The sequence below is a fragment of the Xenopus laevis genome, chromosome 2S (genome assembly GCF_017654675.1).
Source record: "Xenopus laevis strain J_2021 chromosome 2S, Xenopus_laevis_v10.1, whole genome shotgun sequence".
In the NCBI taxonomy this organism is placed as follows: Eukaryota; Metazoa; Chordata; class Amphibia; order Anura; family Pipidae; genus Xenopus; species Xenopus laevis.
This window is the reverse complement of record NC_054374.1, coordinates 131,870,382-131,893,481: the sequence shown is the minus strand read 5'-3', so window position 1 is coordinate 131,893,481 and position 23,100 is coordinate 131,870,382. Positions and strand designations below refer to the sequence as shown.

General features: G+C 37.7%; 1 protein-coding gene across 1 annotated transcript; it reads right to left on the bottom strand.

The window, feature by feature from the left end:
• Nucleotides 1-354: 354 nt before the first annotated feature.
• inhbc.2.S (inhibin, beta C, gene 2 S homeolog) lies at nucleotides 355-20,207 on the bottom strand. The gene is made up of 4 exons (XM_041584417.1): nucleotides 20,146-20,207; nucleotides 4,590-4,705; nucleotides 3,873-4,203; nucleotides 355-1,240 (listed from the first exon to the last, which is right to left on the bottom strand). Exons 3-4 carry the CDS (start codon nucleotides 4,201-4,203, stop codon nucleotides 963-965), a joined length of 609 nt encoding a protein of 202 aa, XP_041440351.1. The 5' UTR covers nucleotides 4,590-4,705; nucleotides 20,146-20,207; the 3' UTR covers nucleotides 355-962.
• Between the last annotated feature and the right edge of the window lie 2,893 nt (nucleotides 20,208-23,100).

The following is a 23,100-nucleotide window of genomic DNA, read 5'->3' as shown; positions in this document are numbered from 1 at the left end:
CTTTGGTATAAGGAAAGAGTTAATGAGGTCCCACTAACACCTAACACAAATGCCTGGGCAAATATAACCAATGAGATCTCCCACCATGGATTTAGGATATTGTGTCCTTACAGTAATATTACATATAGACCTATAGATGTAAATATGGTTTATTTTTTTACATCAAATTTTTTACTTACCCTTCCATTTACTATTCAGTTGTATTTTCAACTTGCAATATTCAAATAGTATTATGGAAGATATGTTTTGGGCAATGGCATGACCAGTAGAACTACATATAGCAGAAAAAGTATGCAGCAAAAGTGTAAAACTATAGATAAAAATGGTTCTCTCAGAGAAACACCAAAACATAAGTGTGCTAAAATGTATATTTTCCATAATGTTCTCCATCTTTGGGTACAGAGAAACATGAAGATGGAGAATAACTCTCTATACAACTGTTCTTAATTTGTACGTTAAGTAAAATTTCATAGACAGACTCTGGGATAAAGTGAAAAGTGTATACACTAAGTGCAACCACAGCTCTCAACGATCATATCAGGAATATCTGTTTTAACTATGGTGTTATACATGTCAAAATACAGCAGAGAGAGAGGCCTTCACTTTGTAGGTACACAGCAGGAGCTGGAGCTTGCATACAAGTTGTTGGCTTTGATAAGGCTAAGGATGGCTGTATGGCTAGATGCTGCAATGCCAGGAACCCTGGCTAAATGAACAGGGCATCTACCTTCACAGTAATTCATGTTGTAACCCTCTGGACTAATAATCCACTCACTCCAGCCAATCTCCTTAAAATCAATATAAAAGTTCTTTCTGCAACACATATCTACATCACTATTGCATTCTGTAATGTGCCTGCGGAAACGATGCTCTTCTCTCTGGTTGTGAGCTTTCACCACCAGAAATGGGCGTTGAGCATCACTTATATTTCCGATCACTGGTTGGCCAGTGCAATCAATACACTACAGATATAGATCTATATTCTCTTCTCCATCCCTAAATGCTGCCTCAGTGAGCATGGGCAGCGGGACAGTGTACCAGCCACTTCTTACAATTTCTCTATAAATCATTTCAGTTGATGACTTTTCGTTTGAGAGAGATGTTGCGATACCAATGGCTATCTTCTTCTTACGATCTGATTGAAGATAGAGCCACAAGGCTGCATTATGGATTTCACGGTATGTGCCTTTTTCAGTAGAAAGGTGAAAGTGCAGAGTTGTCTGAGAAGCTTGAGTGTGTTCTGCATGAAAACATAAAATAGGTGATAACATTAAAGCACCTATTTCATCACTATAGCACTAGTGTTTATGATGGAGAAGAGGGGAGCTATTATAAATTTATATAAATCTATAAGGGTACAATTCAATATCCACTCTGATGTTTAATTCACCAGCAGGTCCTTCCAGCCACAAGGACATCCACTGATATTAGATGAAAATAGGTTTTCGTTATTATATTAGAAAAAAGTTATTTATTGTAAGGGGGTTTTTCAGCTTGCTCTTGATCAAGTAGCAGTTAGGCACAGAAACCAATAGACAGAATAAAATTGTCTCATAAATATCCCTTCTGTGTAGTTTAGTGATCAAATATAATCAACATAACAAGAAAAGCATGTGTATGTTTAGTTACTAGAAATTTTAGGAGTTATTACAGTGCCACTAGGTAGAATAATTCATAATCAAAATGCTAGTAACACAATTAAAGGTGTTTTTTTTATAGGTTAAAAGAATTGGAATTAGTCTGATAATCTAAATCAAAAAACTGTGATAATTTATAAACTTGTAAGTGTACTTCAACACTCTTTAATTTAATGAATAAGCAAATCAGATGAGTGGCAAAGATTTTCAAAATTACTCTGCGAGTCCAGAGCAGCTTCACTTAACTTTCTTAACACCTTGTTGTCACTGTTGTTTCAAACAGAGCTCACTTTCAGATATTATTGTCCCAGAAGCACAAGACTGAGGGTTGGAATATGGATTACTTTGCTGTCTCGAAAGCATTTGTTTAACAGTAAAGCTTGTGTTCTCTGGAGCTCCTCAATAAATGATTTGCTTGCGTCCCCTCCAGTGAGCGCAGATTGGAGTGTGAATGGAGTCAGAGCCGACTCTTATATCCTGCCTATTTTTGGAAGTGTTCAAGTATCTTCAAGCATAGCTCTGTGTCATGGATATCGATGGGCGAAATTCATGAAACATCGAAAATTTCTGAAATGCATTGAGGTCAATGGGCGACAACATTTTTTACAAATCGCGCAACAAATTTTTGATGCACGACAATTTTTTTTGCCTATTAGAGTCTATGGGCATGAAAATTTTTGCTCATCACTAGTCATGGGGTCACCCATATGTAATATATATATATATATATATTTATGTAATAATCTCATGTGAATCTTATATAATAAAGTATTTATTAATTACTATAATGTATATAGTGAATAAAGTAACCCCTATTCTAAAATAGAAGGATATTATAAGTAACCGAGGCGTTCCATGACCATATGCTTAATAATAATAAAAATAATAATTATGCTTTTATACAGGTCATGGTGCTCCAAGGTTACTTCTAATATCTTCATATTTTCCAACCAGGCTTACTTTATTTATTATGATACACAAGTCATGTGACAAAAATGACAACTCGCCGTTTATAACTGATGACATCACTAAGGATATCATTTACAGGATATTCATGGCTTTTGTGTATTATATTATTGTTGTTGTAATATGAATAATATTCATTAAATATAAACCTCGTGTTGTCAAAATATTTTTACACACAATATTTACAGTATGACTTGTATCTATGTACCACTGGCTCTATTCAAGTTAACAGCTTCATTCACTGCAAGTGTCAGCTTGAGAGTTGGCTTTGTGCTGATTTGCTGATGAATACCAGGATGACTAAACCAATAACATTTCTGTAGGGCTAATTTTTGAAAGGACACAACTGATTGAGGTATTTGCACCTAAAAATGCTCTTCGCACTTGCACCAAACACCATTGCACCCACCCAATTCTTTAGGTGAATAGTGAGTAAGTGCACCTATTGACCGCAGAAAACCCTGGTGCCACCATCATCCTGAAGGGGTAATTCCAGCACTCCTAATACAGGCTACATCAATAGATGGAGCAAAATTGCACTTCTGAAATTTTTAATGATGTAATTTTTAATGAGTGGAGGAAATAACAATCCCGCTCGTAGTTGTAAATGATTGGTGCCGCACTATATCTTTCAAAATGGGCTATAATCCAGAATCTCTGAAAACCTATACAATAATTGGACTCTGTTGTCCCTTTCCCCATAGATATAGATATTTTGTGTGATGATTAACTTTGAGCCTCAAATACAGAAAAAGTGCAAGGTGGCAAGAGCTGAAATCAGGTAGACAGTGTTTCTATTTTGTACTTTGCACCTTGCCCCAAATTATGAACCCTGAGATGCAACTCTTTATGCTCCAATAGCTCTGTATACAGAAAAGAGAGATAACTGGCATGTGGTGATCACCTGGAATGATACTAGCTTGCACACCATTCAGAACAACCTAGCTTAAAGAGATACTTTAAACCTTCTTTTACTTCTATCATAACATTGTCTGTGCAAACTATATAACTTTACTATAAAAGCATTTACCCATTGCTCTTATATTACCTATCCGATGCCCCATTTTCCTCTGTGAGGGGGCTGCCATATTTGTGCAGCAGCAGTCTGTTAGCATTAGCAATTCTGACAGGTTGGCAAAACAGCCAGATTACAAACTTCAAGTAACAATTACTTGAAGTTACTAACAATTACAAAAGCAGACCTTTCAGAATTTTTTTTTATATATAATGAGTATGCATTTATCCTACAGAAACAAGAGAAGAACATACCTACGTCTGCAAAACTGATGACTTCATAATCTTGATCACTGTCCAATACGTCATCCTGTTCTATACTGGACAGTAAGTCCTCATGTGACCTAATATTCAGCCTTAGCAATCCCTGGGCCAAAGCTTCCCTGGAGATGGTGTGTGAAATCTTAGGCCTTTTCTTCAGATGTAGTTTGTTCAGAATGTTCTGCTTGGCCATTTCCAAAAGAATCTTTTTTTCATTCTGGCTTTCCAATTGTTTTTTGAATGTGCTGCCATCTGAGGAGGAGGAGGTTGACAGCGAGACTTGGACGGTAACCAAGAGAAGAGGCAAAACGACAGGTGTGTTCATCTGCAGAGACAAATCCATTGTTGTGAAGTCTACAGCTGAAGAAATAAAATATTGCTTCAAGTCATAGGGACAAAATTAACCCCTCAATCCTGAGATTACACAATGTTATGGTCATTCCTACATAGATGGCCAGATACACTACATTTACAATGATATATCATCTTCAATGAATATTACTGAAAACTCAAAAAAAAGGTAATCAAATGGCAAAAGGAAGAAATGATGTTAGAGATGTACATAGTGTAATTTAGCAATATTTATAGGGAGATGTTTAAAATAACCGCTATACATTTTTCTTATAGCAATACAATGATTTCCTTTTGCTCCAAACTTTGTGCAGCCACATATATTCCTCCCAGAGTATAAAATAAATGTCATATATTCACCACTGGTGTCTTTTCCAGGGACTCTCTGCTTCTGACAGCAATATTGTTTCAGTGAGTGTGCTGGGAGTCAGAATCCAAAGTGCAGAGTGCGGTATCCACTTAGTGTGGTTTTACTTCTGAAATAAAACAAAATAAATAAAAGCAGGCTCATAGGTTAAAACAAATGTGACCTCTGCGTGCTGAATGGAAAAACTCAGATTAGCTCTCAGCACACCCTGTGATAACGTTTGATTTCTAGTTTCCTTCAGACAGCATGGTCAGCCTAGAGTAAAACTGCCCTCAACACTTTAAACATAAAAAAATATGTTAGTGGTCAAATATATCAGTCAGTACCTCACTGGGACTCATCTTCATCATTAAGGGATACTGTCATGATTTTTATGGTGTAGTTTTTATTTCTAAACAACATTGTTTATACTGCAAATAACTCACTCACACCATATAAAATCTTATTTCTGAACTAAGTATATATTTTTACTTGTAATACTGGTGTGTAGGCAGCCATCTCAGGTCATTTTGCCTGGTCATGTGGTTTCAGAAAAACCCAGCACTTCAAGATGGAACTGCTTTCAGACAGGCTATTGTTTCTCCTACTCAATGTAACTGGAGGTGCTGCAGTGGGACTTGGATTTTTACTATTGAGTGTTATTCTTATATTTACCAGGAAACTGTTATCTTGTATCAGGGAGCTGTTATCTAGTTACCTTCCCATTATTTTATTGTTAGGCTGCTGAGCAGGAAAGTGAGGGGGTTGATATCACTCCAAATTGCAGTGTAGCAGTAATAAGTGACTAAAGTATATTATAGCACAAGTCACATGACTGGGGGCACCTGGGAAACTGACAATATGTCTAGCCTCATGTCAGATTTCAAAATTAAATATAAAAAAATCTTTGGTCTTTTAAAATTGCAGAATTCAGTGCAGAATGGTGGAGAGGTATTATCAACTGATGCATTTTGAAAAAAACATATTTTTCCATGACAATCATTTTAGCTTCTAAAAAGGGCTTTCCGTTTTTATTGTGCGTTGTGGTTGTGGAGGATATTTCTAGCACTGATGGATCTTATGAACTTGCCATATGCATAGTTGCTTCATTTCTGGTTAAATACATAGAAATTAGGCTCCAGGCCTGGCTATAAACTAGATGTAATCCAGATGGGTCAAAATTGCACTTTGATACTGAGAAGTGCTGCTTATCACCTGGGAACTGACATTTTTAGCACTAAGATTAGTGGAATGCCTATGTTTACCAAGGTGCAATGTGTGTAATCTGTTTTGCTGTAGCTAGTGTTATTTCCACAAGCAGAGTTACTGCCATCTTTGGGGTAAATGTATCAAAGAGTGAAGTTAAAGATCGCCACAGTCCGCTAGAGTGAGATTCTGTCACTCTATTCATTTACATGGGATTTTTAGAATAGTATTTATCAATCTGTAATGTATGGCATGCCAAAACACAGAACAAACCCCAACGTCCCGGTCTCGGCTCGCACTTCTGCCTCTAACTACTGCCTTTCAGTTCGGGAGGAGCCCTCCGCCACTCGGATGCTGCTAGGTCTTAAAGTGAGAGGACCAATGGTAGAGTTCTGGGCAGGCAAGGGAACCGTAACATATGCAGGAAGGATGGGGAACAGAAAGTGAAGTTGTGGAACAGGCCGGGTCAATACCAGTCAGAATTAGGAACCAGGAGCGTAGTCAGGATAAACAGGCCAGGGTCAAAACCAGTCTGTAACACAGCACAAAGTAAGGATCCAGAAGAGTGGTCAATAATAGACAAGGGTCGTCCAGGCAGCTATATGGCAAAGCTCAAAACAGGTAAAGGTAAGAAACAGAAAAATCACACCCAAGAACTAAAAACACTATAAAACATATTATTTAAAAAAAGTCCAATTGACATATTAAAATTTAAACTTAAATCCAAAAGTATTTCCAGCAGTACAATTATGATCATATTTGAAAAAACAGTATGTAAAGTGTTTATAGAATCATGTTATAAAGAAGATAAATGTGCAAAATTTCCAGAACACTGGTTTGAGCAGTTTGAGCAGTTGAACGCCATTTTGCTCTAACAGGTGATACAGCTCAGTGGCTGGGCTACGTTTTTCTGTGCTGAGCTCTAATTTCACACTTTTATAAATCTGCCCTAAATGTCATTATATTTAACAAAGATATTTAATTTAACACAGTTTGCTAAAGGTTTTGTGATTCATAAAATGTATTTTCTGTGCTGGATGAAATGATTCTATTATGGAAATCTGAACTGTATATTCTTGTGATTATAGGTTACTATTTTTCATTAAAAATACACTACAATATGTGCCCCAGTTTATATAGACAAATACAAGAGGTCCTCTGCACTCAACCCATTATCAATATATTTAAGACATCTGATTCGTTAAGAATTCTATTGCTTCATTATACATTTTACAAAGGGATTAAGTTTTACCTTCAACTTACTCAGGGGTGATCCTGGCCATTCCGCCGCCTGAGGCATCAGCAGTTGCTGCCGCCCCCCTCCCCCATGCTCTTACCTTTTTGCGCCTGTGGGGGTCCAGGGGGGGTCCATGAGGGCAGCAGAGAGGGCCAGTACACTATCGCAGAGAGCCTAACTGCACTCTCGGCGCTAGAAGAGCCGAATTTCCAGTTTGAAAAGCGGAAATTCGGCTCTTAAAGTACCAGCATTTTTGCCGCCCCTGGTACCAAATAGGGGCGCTGCCGCCTGATGCGACAGCCTCAACACGCCTCATTGGCGAAGCTCCCCTGAACTTACTAGCTGCTTTCAAAGTAAAACTCCCAAACTTGGCTGCCCTTTTATTAGACACCAGTGGGATCACCTGTGCCCCAGTTTATGTCTATTTTTGCATTCTGATGTGTCTGTTTGCATTGATATCTTTAGCGTTATCTTCAGGCTTGGTGCCAGGGAACACCTGACCAGGGCTGATTCCGTGCCAACATCATGTCTCTGAATATTGTTACAGATAATTATCTTCACACTGTTAGATGTGCCACTGTAAAAAATATTTGTTATTTGTTCATTTCAAAGTCCAACTAAATGGAAATCTTTATGTAATGCTGAATACAATAATCTGCACAAAACGATCATCTGATATATTAATGTTATGCAGGACTTATTTAGTGACAGGGCACAACATTATTTTATCAGACTTAAAGGAGAACCAAACCTTTTATATTAAAATCCCATACCCTACATAGACGCCCCTCCCTGCTACCCCCCAGCCTAGGTGTTACCGTCGGTAAATGCCCCTAATGCTTTATTTACCCCTCATTGCAGATTCAGTGCATCGGAGTTCACGGGCAACATCTTTTCGATAATCTTCGGGTCTTCTTCCGGCGCTTTAGCAATTTGGTGCTGTAGCAATTTCCATGACTTTCGCTGCATGCACAGTTGTTAAAAAATCGGCAAACTGTTCCAAATGCGCATGGGCCGATACAGCTCTTACTTCACGAAGATTACCGAAGAGAAGAAGATGGCGCCCGTGAACTCAGATGTGCAATGAGGGGCAATTAAAGAGTTAGGGGCATTTACAGAGGGTAACACCTAGGCTGGGGGGGAGCAGGGAGGCGGTCTATGTAGGGTCGGGGGGTAGGGGATTTTAATATAAAGGGTTTGATTCTCCTTTAAGGTATGGAGTACCAACTTATAGAAAGATCTGTAAGATTCCCAGGTCCATAACATTCTCAATAATATATAAATGGTATTGAAAGATTTTAACAGACAACCCAGATTACCTAATATTAGTTTGTCTTTATCTGCAAGATAGTATTGTGCCAAGTAACGGGACAGATAAATAGATTGACCCATTATAGTAAAACATATACTCTGTTAATCAATAAACTCATTTTTGATATAAATGCCAAAAGAAGCTTTTGGAGCCAAGTAGGGTAAGAGCACTGTTATTTATAGACTGGATGTTGTGCAAACAAATGTTCTATAAATTATCTATAAACAAACTTAATGTTAACATTCTGCAACTATTTGTTTATAGCATTATCCACCTCAAGTCTCACTACTCACATACAGATTAGTTATAAAAGCATTATACACATTTCCAGAATGCCACACTAAGCACAACAATTGTACTTATATTGGGGGAGGCTATAGACCTGCCGTGGACCATTCTACAGGTTGTGCTTGGTTATCAATGGAATATTTAATTACTGTGTTGCTTCTTCACTGATTTATCAGTTCATCTTGTCAGTCTAATAAAGTCTAATTCCAGGATTTACCAGCCAACATGAATTGCGGACAGGGTGATACAATACCAGGAAATGTAGGACGTTTTTAATAGTTTAACAGATTGATAACTGAAACTATATCAAGTATAATTGGTTTGGAAAAAATTCCCAAAAAGATTAATGTATCAGTTGAAAGTACATGTTTTATAGAGTCTTGGTCCATTTAAACAAGTTCCACAATAGGCTTCTCTTGCAAAGCTAAACCCAGAATGCAAAGTGCAAAAAAGAGGATGCCCTTTTTCACACTGTGTTCAGCTGTGTGCAAATATGTGGGTGGGGGTGGCACACAGTCATTGCCTTGTTTGCCCCCTGCCCACCCCTAGCTTGTGCGTATTTGCACATACAAACCTGCTTCAGGGCCCTGTCCTTACTGTCTAAGAAAGGTTCTAAGAACAAGGCTGAGTTGTGCCTCCTGATGCTGCTCTCCGTACTGAGGCCTGGATTTTTCCAATCTTGAGGGGGAAAGTGCTCTGTAAAGGATCACTAAGGGGAGCACTCATTCATAGTGCTCTTGTACTTACCAACCCCCCAGGGTAGTAAATGAGCCTCAAATATCCCTGTAAAGCCCCAAAACTTTCTATAAGGTTCCAGTTCAATAGAATTTAATACTCTTCAATAAATAATATTGTGAACATAGCTTTAAATTGAAAATGTTGTTAGTTTATCCATAAATGTTTTAGTTTCTCTCATTAAGCAAGAATAGCTGCTGCTTTCAGCTGTAACATTGTGACCAGAATTGAATGCCTATAAAATACAGGGCTGCCTTGTGCCTGACTGGATGGTGCTCTACACTTGGAGCTGGAGCACAGACATCATTGTTCCAGGTATGGCAGGTAGGTATTTAGTTCCTAACATGCACAATTTCACAATGGAAAGTTAGCCCTGGTGTCTCTTTGTTATGAGAAGGTGAAGAACAGCATTAAACTCTTAATTCTTCTACATCTTACAGCATACACTTTCTCGTTGGGCATTATTATAAAAAAATATATATTTTTAAATCCTGGTTGAATGACTGTAGCTGGGGCTGATTTAGTCATCCAACTATTTGTTATTATTACCACTGGTAACATAAGTGAAATCATACCTTGCTGACACAACATTTTTTTTCCAACAGTGAAAGGTTTTGATACAGATATTGGGACCCTTTATCTGGAAATCCATTATCCAGAAAGCTCCAAACTATGGAAAGGACGCCTCCCGTAGACTTCATTTTAGTCAAATAATCCAAATTTTAAAAATTGTTGTTTTTTTCTCATTAATAATAATAAAAAGGACCTTGTACGTCATCTAAACTAAGAAATATTGAATCCTTATTAGAAGCAAAACCAGCCTATTGGGTGTTTTAATGTTTTCAATGATTTTCTAGTATAGTAATTCTGGATAATAGGTCCCATACCTGTACTTTCAACTGGGTGGACATACTCAATTTCCCATCAAGCTGTATAAGAGAGGTGAGGTAACACATTTTGTTTAAAAATTGATCTGTGCCACTGGCTTTAGAAGAGAAAAGGGAATTTAAAAAAAACATATTAGGCTTCATTACTAATCCCAAAGAAGTATGTTCTGGAGTCATAAAAATCCACAGAAAACTTGTATCTATAGAGTTTGCTGTTCTGTGCATCTTACACTTACTCCCAGAACCCACATTTTGACCTCAATTATTTTTTGTATAGTCTAAACATTCATACTTGACCTCTGGCTGCTCCTCAAATGTAAGTCAGTATAAAAAAATATGTATTTATTCACAGGTATCAGATGTATTATTTTTTTTTTCCTTTAAATATTTATACATATATATATATATCATTATTATTATTATTGTTTTTTTTTTATTATTTTTTTTTTCCCTTTCCTTCCCCTTTTTCCTCAAGAGGCACAGCTAATAATAACTTCACATTGTGAGATTGTGGTACTGCTAAGTGTAAGGTAGGGGGAAACCCACTGGGGAAATAACGTACACTTATTAACTATAACTCATTGTTAACAAAACAATATCACACCTGTCCCCCTTATCAGCATGGGTAAGGGGTCTTCACGATAACACTGGCAATGTCCCACACAAACACAATAGCACTGTTTTTTATACTACTAATGGTACTTACAGTATATAAACAACACAGGAAGTTGTTTTCTAATATTACATGGACATCAGTCCCTTACAATGATATGAAAATTCTTTCTTATATAAGCACCAGGGTTTTTTTTCTATTTACTTACTTATTTATTTATTTATTTATTTATTTATTAATACTGGAAGTTGGTATTAGCTATATGCCAACATGGACACGTAGTTTTTTTTTGTTTTTTTTTTAACACTAGTAGAAACATTGACACCCAGTGGACGGGGACCCGTCCTTTATAATAGCAACACTGGCATAAATTAATCTACATTCTCCCAATTGCTGTGCATTGTGTCTTCTTTGAATGTTGTTTTTTTTGTTTGTTTTTTGTTGATTATTTGTAAAGTGTTCTAATGGCAAATTGTAAAATTTGTAAAAGCAATAAAAATTTAAGAAAAAAAAAAGAAAAAAAAAGATGTATTATCCAGAAAACCCATTATCCAGAAAGCTCTGAATTGAATGAAGGCCATGTCCCATAGACTCCATTTTAAGAAAATGAAAATGGAATGAAAATGATTTCCTTTATCTCTGTAATGGAGTCAAAAACTCCTATTGGGTTTATTTAAAGTGTTGTATTTTGTAGCATTTAATGTATTCTTTTAGAATATTTTATGGAGATCCAAATAACAGAAAAACCACTTACCCAGAAAACCCCAGGTCCGAAGCATTCCAGATAACAGTTCCCATACCTGTATGTGTGTGTATGTGTGTATATATATATATATATATATATATATATATATATATATATATATATATATATACCTATATATATATAGACCTGCAGTGTAAATCTGGACTACATGCAAGTTGCAAGTCCTTGGTAGACCTTTAAACTGTAACATGATGTTACAATGATTTGCATCTAAAACAAACATTTCGTTTTGATAAGCATAATACAGTAGGTTGCTGAGCCCTTGAACCTAGGTACTGACATATTGATCTTTCTGCCACTTCATATGCATAAAATATACTAATGCCCTTTCGCCATTACTTAAGAAAGATCTGTAATGAAATTGAGTCCCTGAACTCCTGTGTAATTGTCTGTAAATGGATTTCTGGTGTAAAACAGAAAGGATATGCACATAAGCAATGTCAAGAGACTTGTTGATAAAGTGTCGCCAACATTTATTGGCTAACCAACCTTGCCTAGTATCGCTACAGAGCTCTACAAGTGCAAGCAAGATTTAACTAGGCTACAATGAAAAAAATGTAACAAATAAATTACTGTATAGTTCAACAATTTAATAGAAAAAAATATGGTGAAGCATTTAAATATTGCACAATCAGTTTCAATGTAGCCTGTAAATAAATGATTCTCAGACTATTCTGCCATGGGTCTTTAGAAGCTGCTCAACCACATACTGATTTTAATGGGACAGAAAATTCAGACGAGTCAACTATACTTATTTTATTTAAATGGTACAATTTGTGTGGCTGCTTTACAGATTGACTCTTAGCCAGTATTTGCTATTTATGTGACCCATTGTAATGTCTCAGGGAAAATGTACACTGAGGTGCCAAATGTTCTCTGTTGGGAAGAAAAATGGATCACAGAAAGCAACAAAGCCCTATAGATCTAATTACGATCAGGAAAACTAGACAAATGTGACCAAAAACAGTGGGGTATGGTTTAACCTTTTAAGTGCCAGCAGAATTTCACATTTTGGTTACGCGAAATGCCAGCCGTTTTTGAAACATTTTGTGCTCTCTCACTTTAGGGGCATTTTCTGAGGGGAAACCTATAGTTTACCTAGGAAAACTATACATTGTTTTTTTCGGTAGAAACTGAGCTTTCTAAATCTGCCTGAGTTTTCATTTATTTCCACCTGTGCAAAAAAATTTATAGTGCTAAATACCAAAAAAAAAAAGAAAAATTACCATTTTTCATCGTATATCAATTTATACCAGAAAAATATTTCATTTTACGGAGGAAAATCCAACTGATTTGGAAAGCCTTATGTCTCTCGAACGTGGCAATACCAGATATGTATAGTTTTAGGGAGATTTAGGACTTCTGTACCTCAAAAACTCCCGGCAGTATATTAACGAATTTTGAAAGCACTAAGGCAGAAAACGGCATGCTTTAGATTCCAAGGCAAAAAATCCTGAAACCGTAGGTTTACCCCAGAAAACCATACATTTTTGAAAAGTACACATTCTGCCGATTACAAAATGGGTAACTATGTCTCTCTACTCCCAACTACCAAACATAAAAGCTTGTCTGAACATAGCGGTTTTTCATAAAAAAATTCAAAATTCTGAAAAATCATTTCAAAGGTTTTATTTTGCTGCTCCGCATATCCAAAACTATATTAGGTACCAAGAAAAAGCACCTGAAATATGATTGCCAGGGGTCCACTGAACAGTTTGATACCCATTATGCATAGGTTTACCAAAGTATCTGGCATTTAGAGACACCAATATGAAGTTAGCACATCCAAATTGTTCAGGACTTTACTTCAGCTACTGAGAAATCAACACATTGACTGCATTTTTTGTGGGGTAAAAACACAGAAATATATGTTTACCCCCCAAAACCCATATATTTTTGGAAAGTACACATTCTACTGAAGCTAAAATGGGTACCCATGCCTTTCTGCTCCAAACTACTGAGTCGCAAGGCTTTCCCAAAATTGTCGGTTTTGGTGAAATATCTGAAAATTGCCTCAAACTTCCCAGCACCATATCACCCATGTGTCATTATGTACTAAGAAAAAGCAACCTAAATATGATTGCCAGGGTTCCTCCAAACAGTTTGGTGGCCATTGTTCATAGGTTTACCAAAGTATCTGGCATTTAGAGGCCCCAAAATGAAGTTAGCGCATACAAATAGCCTTGTGGGTAACTTCATCTAATGAAAAATCAACACATTGACTGCATTTTTGTGGGGTAAAAACACAGAAATATATGTTTACCCCCCAAAACCATATATTTTTGGAAAGTACACATTCTACTGAATCTAAAATGGGTACCCATGCTTTTCTGCTCCAAACTACTGAGTCACAAGGCTTTCCCAAAGTTGTCGGTTTTGGTGAAATATCTGAAAATTGCCTCAAAGCTTCAACTTCCCAGCACCATATCACCCATGTGTCATTACGTACTAAGAAAAAGCACCCTAAATATGATTGCCAGGGTTCCTCTGAACATTTTGGTGGCCATTGTTCATAAGTTTACCAAAGTATCTGGCATTTAGAGGCCCCAAAATGAAGTTAGCGCATACAAACAGTCCCGTGGGTAACTTCAGCTAATGAAAAATCAACACATTGACTGCATTTTTGTGGGGTAAAAACACAGAAATATATGTTTACCCCCCAAAACCCATATATTTTTGGAAAGTACACATTCTACCGAATCTAAAATGGGTACCCATGCCTTTCTGCTCCAAACTACTGAGTCGCAAGGCTTTCCCACATTTGTCGGTTTTGGTGAAATATCTGAAAATTGCCTCAAAGCTTCAACTTCTCAGCACCATATCACCCATGTATCGTTACGCACCAAGAAAAAGCACCCTAAATATGATTGCCAGGGTTCCTCCGAACAGTTTGGTGGCCATTGTTCATAGGTTTACCAAAGTAACTGGCATTTAGGGGCCCCAAAATGAAGTTAGTTCATACGAATAGTCCTGTGGGTAACTTCAGCTAATGAAAGAGCAACACATTGACTGCATTTTTGTGGGGTAAAAACACAGAAATATATGTTTACCCCGCAAACCCATACATTTTTGGAAAGTACACATTCTACAGAATCTAAAATGGGTACCCATGCCTTATTGCTCCAAACTACTGAGTCGCAAGGCTTTCCCAAAGTTGTCGGTTTTGGTGAAATATCTGAAAATTGCCTCAAAGCTTCAACTTCCCAGCACCATATCACCCATGTGTCATTACGTACTAAGAAAAAGCACCCTAAATATGATTGCCAGGGTTCCTCTGAACATTTTGGTGGCCATTGTTCATAAGTTTACCAAAGTATCTGGCATTTAGAGGCCCCAAAATGAAGTTAGCGCATACAAACAGTCCCGTGGGTAACTTCAGCTAATGAAAAATCAACACATTGACTGCATTTTTGTGGGGTAAAAACACAGAAATATACGTTTACCCCCCAAAACCCATATATTTTTGGAAAGTACACATTCTACAGAATCTAAAATGGGTACCCATGCTTTTCTGCTCCAAACTACTGAGTCGCAAGGCTTTCCCACAATTGTCGGTTTTGGTGAATTATCTGAAAATTGCCTCAAAGCTTCAACTTCCCAGCACCATATCACCCATGTGTCATTACGTACTAAGAAAAAGCACCCTAAATATGATTGCCAGGGTTCCTCTGAACATTTTGGTGGCCATTGTTCATAAGTTTACCAAAGTATCTGGCATTTAGAGGCCCCAAAATGAAGTTAGCGCATACAAACAGTCCCGTGGGTAACTTCAGCTAATGAAAAATCAACACATTGACTGCATTTTTGTGGGGTAAAAACACAGAAATATATGTTTACCCCCCAAAACCCATATATTTTTGGAAAGTACACATTCTACCGAATCTAAAATGGGTACCCATGCCTTTCTGCTCCAAACTACTGAGTCGCAAGGCTTTCCCACAATTGTCGGTTTTGGTGAAATATCTGAAAATTGCCTCAAAGCTTCAACTTCCCAGCACCATATCACCCATGTGTCATTACGTACTAAGAAAAAGCACCCTAAATATGATTGCCAGGGTTCCTCTGAACATTTTGGTGGCCATTGTTCATAAGTTTACCAAAGTATCTGGCATTTAGAGGCCCCAAAATGAAGTTAGCGCATACAAACAGTCCCGTGGGTAACTTCAGCTAATGAAAAATCAACACATTGACTGCATTTTTGTGGGGTAAAAACACAGAAATATATGTTTACCCCCCAACCCCATATATTTTTGGAAAGTACACATTCTACAGAATCTAAAATGGGTACCCATGCCTTTCTGCTCCAAACTACTGAGTCGCAAGGCTTTGCCAAATTTGGCGGTTTGGGTGAAATATCTGGAAATTGCCTCAAAGCTTCAACTTTCCAGCATCGTATTGTCCATGTATCATTACCAGCATAAAGCATCCTAAAAATAAACATAGGGGTCTACTAAACAGTTTGATGCCCAATGTGCATAGATATACCAAACTATGTGGCGCACAGAGACCCCCAAATGACAACATGTATAGACATTTTCACCGCTGACGCACTGGCTGCTGCAATATAACCACCCGGTGTGTGTATTATGCGACATTAGACCACCTAACAGTACAGAGACCCCAGAAAACCATATATTTTCAGAAAGTACACATTCGGACGAATCCAATATGGGTAAATATGTGTTCCTACTGCAAACTGCCAAACTGCAAAGCAATGCTGAACGTAACGGTTTTTATCAAATTTCTGAAAATCGTCACAAAGCTTGAATTTTACCCCATTATATGCCCCACATTTCGTAACTTATCAGCATAAAACATCCTAAATAGGAACGCCAGGGGTCTACTGAACACTTTGATGCCCAATATGCATAGATATACCAAACTATGTGGCGCACAGAGACCCCCAAATGACAATAGTGTATATAAATTTTCACAGCTGACGCGCTGGCTGCTGCAATATAAGCACCTGGTGTGTGTATTATGCGACATTAGACCCCCCTAACAGTACAGAGACCCCAGAAAACCCTATATTTTCAGAAAGTACACATTCTGACGAATCCAATATGAGTAAATAAGTGTTTCTACTGCAAACTGCCAAACTGCAAAGCAATGCTGAACATAACGGTTTTTATCAAATTTCTGAAAATCGTCACAAAGCTTGAATTTTACCCCATTATATGCCACACATTTTGTAACGTATCAGCATAAAACATCCTAAATATGAATGCCAGGGGTCTACTGAACACTTTGATGCCCAATATGCATAGATATACCAAACTATGTGGCGCACAGAGACCCCCAAATGACAATAGTGTATATACATTTTCAAGGATGACGCGCTGGCTGCTGCAATATGAGCACCTGGTGTGTGTATTATGCGACATTAGACCCCCCTAACAGTACAGAGACCCCAGAAAACCATATATTTTCAGAAAGTACACATTCTGACGAATCCAATATGGGTAAATAAGTGTTTATACTGCAAACTGCCAAACTGCAAAGCAATGCTGAACATAACGGTTTTTATCAAATTTCTGAAAATCGTCACAAAGCTTGAATTTTACCCCATTATATGCCACACATTTTGTAACGTATCAGCATAAAACATCCTAAATATGAATGCCAGGGGTCTACTGAACACTTTGATGCCCAATATGCATAGATATACCAAACTATGTGGCGCACAGAGACCCCCAAATGACAATAGTGTATATACATTTTCAAGGCTGACGCGCTGGCTGCTGCAATATGAGCACCTGGTGTGTGTATTATGCGACATTAGACCCCCCTAACAGTACAGAGACCCCAGAAAACCATATATTTTCAGAAAGTTCACATTCTGATGAATCCAATATGGGTAAATAAGTGTTTCTACTGCAAACTGCCAATCAATGCTGAACGTAACGGTTTTTATCAAATTTCTGAAAATCGTCACAAAGCTTGAATTTTACCCCATTATATGCCCCACATTTCGTAACTTATCAGCATAAAACATCCTAAATATGAACGCCAGGGGTCTACTGAACACTTTGATGCCCAATACGCATAGATATACCAAACTATGTGGCGCACAGAGACCACCAAATGACAATAGTGTATATACATTTTCACGGCTGACGCGCTGGCTGCTGCAATATAAGCACCTGGTGTGTGTATTATGCGACATTAGACCTCCCTAACAGTACAGAGACCCCAGAAAACCATATATTTTCAGAAAGTACACATTCTGACGAATCCAATATGGGTAAATATGTGTTTCTACTGCAAACTGCCAAACTGCAAAGCAATGCTGAACATAACGGTTTTTATCAAATTTCTGAAAATCGTCAGAAAGATTGAATTTTACCCCATTATATGCCCCACATTTCGTAACGTATCAGCATAAAACATCCTAAATATGAACGCCAAGGGTCTACTGAACACTTTGATGCCCAATATGCATAGATATACCAAACTATGTGGCGCACAGAAACCACCAAATGACAATAGTGTATATACATTTTCACGGCTGACGCGCTGGCTGCTGCAATATAAGCACCTGGTGTGTGTATTATGCGACATTAGACCCCCCTAACAGTACAGAGACCCCAGAAAACCATATATTTTCAGAAAGTACACATTCTGACGAATCCAATATGGGTAAATATGTGTTTCTACTGCAAACTGCCAAACTGCAAAGCAATGCTGAACATAACGGTTTTTATCAAATTTCTGAAAATTGGCAGAAAGCTTGACTTTTACCCCATTATATGCCCCACATTTCGTAACGTATCAGCATAAAACATCCTAAATATGAACACCTGGTGTCTACTGAACACTTTGATGCCCAATATGCATAGATATACCAAACTATGTGGTGCACAGAGACCCCCAAATGGATATATAGTATATAAAATTTACAAGGCAAAACAAAATAAGGCAGTAAAGAGTGAAATGCAAAAAAATCCAATAAAACCACAAAAATCAATGTTTTTTTTTCCAGACTAGTGTTATCGGCCGTCAGAATCACAGTTTGAATATTTTAGCTGGGCCAAACAGGTTCTACGGCTAGAAACAAGTGAACACAACATATGCAGAGCTGAAAATGCAATAAAATGGCTAAAAATTCAATAAAATGGCTAGAAATGCACCAAAATACCCAAAATTGCAATATAATCACCGAAATAACATACAAAAGGTATTGCACAGTACGGTTAGCGAATACGCTATTCGTAATGGCAATAAAACATTTTTTTCAGCCAAAAAAAGAGACGATGCGATAAGAAAAAAAAAAAAAAAGCCACAATGCCATGTATGTGCGTGTGCGTGTGTACAAATGGTAAATTACATGTTATGTGCGCGTGTGTGCGTGTGCACATGTGTGTAAGTGCAGTGAGTGTAAGTGACACCCCCCAATCCCCAAAAATGTTTGTGTAAGTGTGTGTAAGTCTGAATCTAAGTGTGTATTACTGTAATAAGTGTGTGTTGGTGTGTTTGTGTGTGTAATTGTTGCACTAACCTGAAAAAATCGCTGGAGACTGTTGCAGGCGATCAGGAAGAGCCCCTGGAAGACATCTGCCTCGTGGTTCCTGTCTGTGTGCTGTGGGGGCGGAGATCGACGATCCGGTGCAGGCTGCAGCAGCAGGACACGTAAGTAACACGTGCCTGCTGCTGTTTTTGAGCCCCTGGGCGATCGTGCCCCAGGGGCCACTCGATCCCCTGCTCTGCTCGTTGCCTAGGGGCAGGGGATCGAGCAGGAACGGAGCGAGCGGCTCTAACAGCCGCTCCTCCGCTTCTGAACCCGGAAGTGCTGCAGAACGTAGAATCTACGTTCTGTGGCATTTCAAGTACCTTTGCCACAGAACATAGATTCTACGATCTGTGGCATTTAAAGGGTTAATCGGTTTACAAGATAATATTTGTAAATCTTTTCTTGAAGGCCAACTATGTTGTGCTATGCCAGAGAAGGTGCATGTGCAGAACAAGCCATTAACCAAACAGACCAGTGGAAGAGATGGAATTTATGCCTATAAATCCTAGAAAGACCAACAATACAATGCAACATACTTTATGTGTATTACCAAGGGTATTGCAAGGGTATGCACTTTGGTTGAAATAAGTGAATTATACACTAGGGATGGGCAAATTTTTTCACCTTGTTTCGCCCCGGAAATGACACCCATAGATTTGTATGGTGTTGTGAGTAAAAAAAAAAGACGCACGTCACAATTTTTTTTTGACGCCCATAGACTTTAATGGGCGTCTACGACATTTTGCTGGTGGCGAATTTTTTGCGAAACGAAACAGGTAAAATTCACCCATCCCTATTATACACTAAATAGTAATGTTTTGGAGGTATCCCTAATAGAGACTGATTTGGGGATTTTTGTGGATAACAACCTGTGTAACTCTAGGCTGGGGCTACTAAAGTCCTTAAAGGGGTTGTTCACCTTTGTAACAAATTGACAAATCTAACAGTTCACATGAATAGAACAAACTTTTCCATAGAAATAGTTAACAGAAAAATACAGTTCAAGAGATATTCACCTCAGAAGTGTCCCTGTACTAATCCTTCAGTTCCACACAGACCCTGTGCTGGGAGGGGGTCACTGACCCCCAAAAACACTACAGTGTTCACTTCCTCTTCCTTATATGACATCACACATTGTACTGGCAGCTAACTTAACTCCTATTGGCTATGTCTGCTGTCAATCTGCCACTGCTTCCTGTGCTGGGGAATTTGAGCAGCATTCAGGTACTGAAGAGAAACTGTTACAAGTTTGTGAGAGGGAGGGGGAGTGTGGGCTGTGTGCTGCAGAGACTTCAACTGTGCAGATGGGGGGATCAAGGTGCTTGGGACCAGGAGTTTTCTGGATAATGGATCTTTCCATAATTTGGATCTTCATACCTTAAGTCTACTAGAAAATCATGTAAACATTAAATAAACCCAATAGGCTGGTTTTGCTTCCAATAAGGATCAATTATATCTTAGTTGGGATCAAGTACAAGGTACAGGTATGGCATCTGTTATACAGAATGCTTGCGACCTGGGGTCTTCCGGATAGCAGATCTTTCTGTAATTTGGATCTTAGTACTAGAAAATGGTGTAAACACTAAATAAAGCCAATAGGCTGGTTTTGCTTCCAATAAGGATTAATTATATCTTAGTTGGGATCAAGTACAAGCGACTGTTTTATTATTACACAGGAAAAAGAAATAATTTTTAAAAATTTGAATTATTGGATTATAATGGCTACTATGGGAGATGACACTTGTACTTTCCAGAAATATATTATTATTTTTTTTGGGGGGGGGGTCCATGTATTATTTTGTGTATTTACCTCATAAAAAAGGTAAAATATTTTTCTGGTATAGATCCCTATATCATGAAAATATAACTTTTTAATTTTTTGGTATTTAGAGCTCTAAATCTTGTTCCAGAAGTGGAACACTTAAAAAAGGTATCGTTTTCCTAGGTAAATTACCGCCCCCCTGGGAGAGCGCACAAAATGTTCAAAAATGTACCTGCCCTCATCACTGCTCTGCCTGTCACTTAGGGCTGCCACCTCACCCTTTTAAAACCAAACACATATGAAATCCACAGCCTGTATGGCTAATTAGCAATTCATTTAGATGCATGATACATGGCTGCACAGAAATCAGTTCAGTCTGCAGCATCTAAATGAGTTGATAATTAGCCATGCAGCCTGTGGATTTCATATGTGTTTGGTTTTAAAAGGGTGAGGTGGCAACCCTACTGTCCCTGCTAGATGTGTAAGTTACATACGTTTCTAAGCAAGTCAGTGCTGGTTTTGTTGCAATTTTGTAAATAACTGACATTATGCTTAATGCCAAAGGTTGCCAAACAATGTTGCTCCTTCCTTTTCTGCAGTATTTGTCTGCATGGCTGTGTGATTGTTTGTTACAAGGTAGGTTTGTTTATATGCCGCGTCTGTTAACCTCTGCCATTACAATTGAGTAATCAACCAATGACCATTCAAATTATGTGACTGGTTACAGTTCACAAGCACCCAATAAATTACTAGGAGGAGGGCAGTATCAACATCCAATAGGAAACAAGTAAGGGCAAAGCCTGGGCATGATGATGTCATCATATAGGAAGTTCTTGGTGTGTCAGGTTCAAAATAGGCCACTCCCATCACTTCAGAAAACTGGTCAGAGAGACAGGAGAAGGAGTGAGTTAATAGGTATAGAAATTAGCTTTTACAATGGCATTTTTACTTTTTGTTATGGAAAATGGTTTTTCAACACATTGAGAGCATTGTTAGTGGTTTCATAAGATTTGTACATTGAAGGTGAACAACCCCTTTAAGAATGATGAGCTGGAGAGAGTGCAAACTGGTTGAAGGGATGGAAGATTTACTATAAATGATGAGGGTAGATTGTCAAGATTGGTGTTTTTGTCTTTGGAAGAAAGATGCTTGCGAAGGGACATGATTACTCTTTACAAGAGAGCATTATAGACAGATAGTGGGAGGGGAATCTTTTTGTCCCATAGAAAAGACCAACGCACCAGTGGCCACCCCTTTAGACTTGAGTAACTGAAAGCTTTTACAGTCAGTTACAAAACTTTCTCCATCCATTTCAGGCAATACAGAATTTTCACCTGCACTTGCAAGTAATTTTGGCTAGAGATGCAAATAAAGCCTATGCTGTCACGCACAACCAATTTGAAGCTTACTTCATCTATTTTACATGATCATTTATTTTTCTTAGGAAAATTATTTTATTTTATTAAATAGATGTTACCAAATACAGTTATGAGATCTGCTTTCTGGAAACTAGAAAGCTCCTAATTATGGGAAGGTATCTCCCATACACTAAATTTTAATCAAATAATTCCGATTTTTAAACATTTTCCTTTGTAATAATAAAAGTGCCTTGTACTTGAAGATACAATTCTTCCTTCCTGCAGGCAAAACAATCCTAGATTGTATGTGATCTGTTATCCAGAAACCCATTATCCAGAAAATTCCAAATTTGTTTACAGGCAATAGAGTCAAATATCCATGCAGCTTTTTAAGTTTTCTTTAGTTTGTAGAGTTTTATTTTTGGATGGGATTTTTGCCTTCCTCTGGATCAACTAGCAGTTAGGCAGATAAAAAACCCCAAAAAACTAAAAGGTTGAACTTGATGGATGTGTGTCTTTTTTCAACCTTACTTACTATGTTACTATATATTTTTGTTCTAGCAAATGCATTCGATCACTATACAGCTGTTGCTGGATATAATTTAAATGATAACAAATTATACTGCAAAGAAAACAAGAAGGATGTTGGAATGACAAGTTGAAAAAAATGTAGCTTTACAATATACATTTATTAAAAATTGTCTGTGCTTTTAAAGTTATTTATAAAAACAAATGCTATTTTGCAACATTTGTCTAACTCCAGCTCTTAATTTATAAAAGAAACAGTAACACCAAAAAATCAAAGTATTTTAAATCAATGAAAATATAATGTACTGTTGTGCTGCATTGGT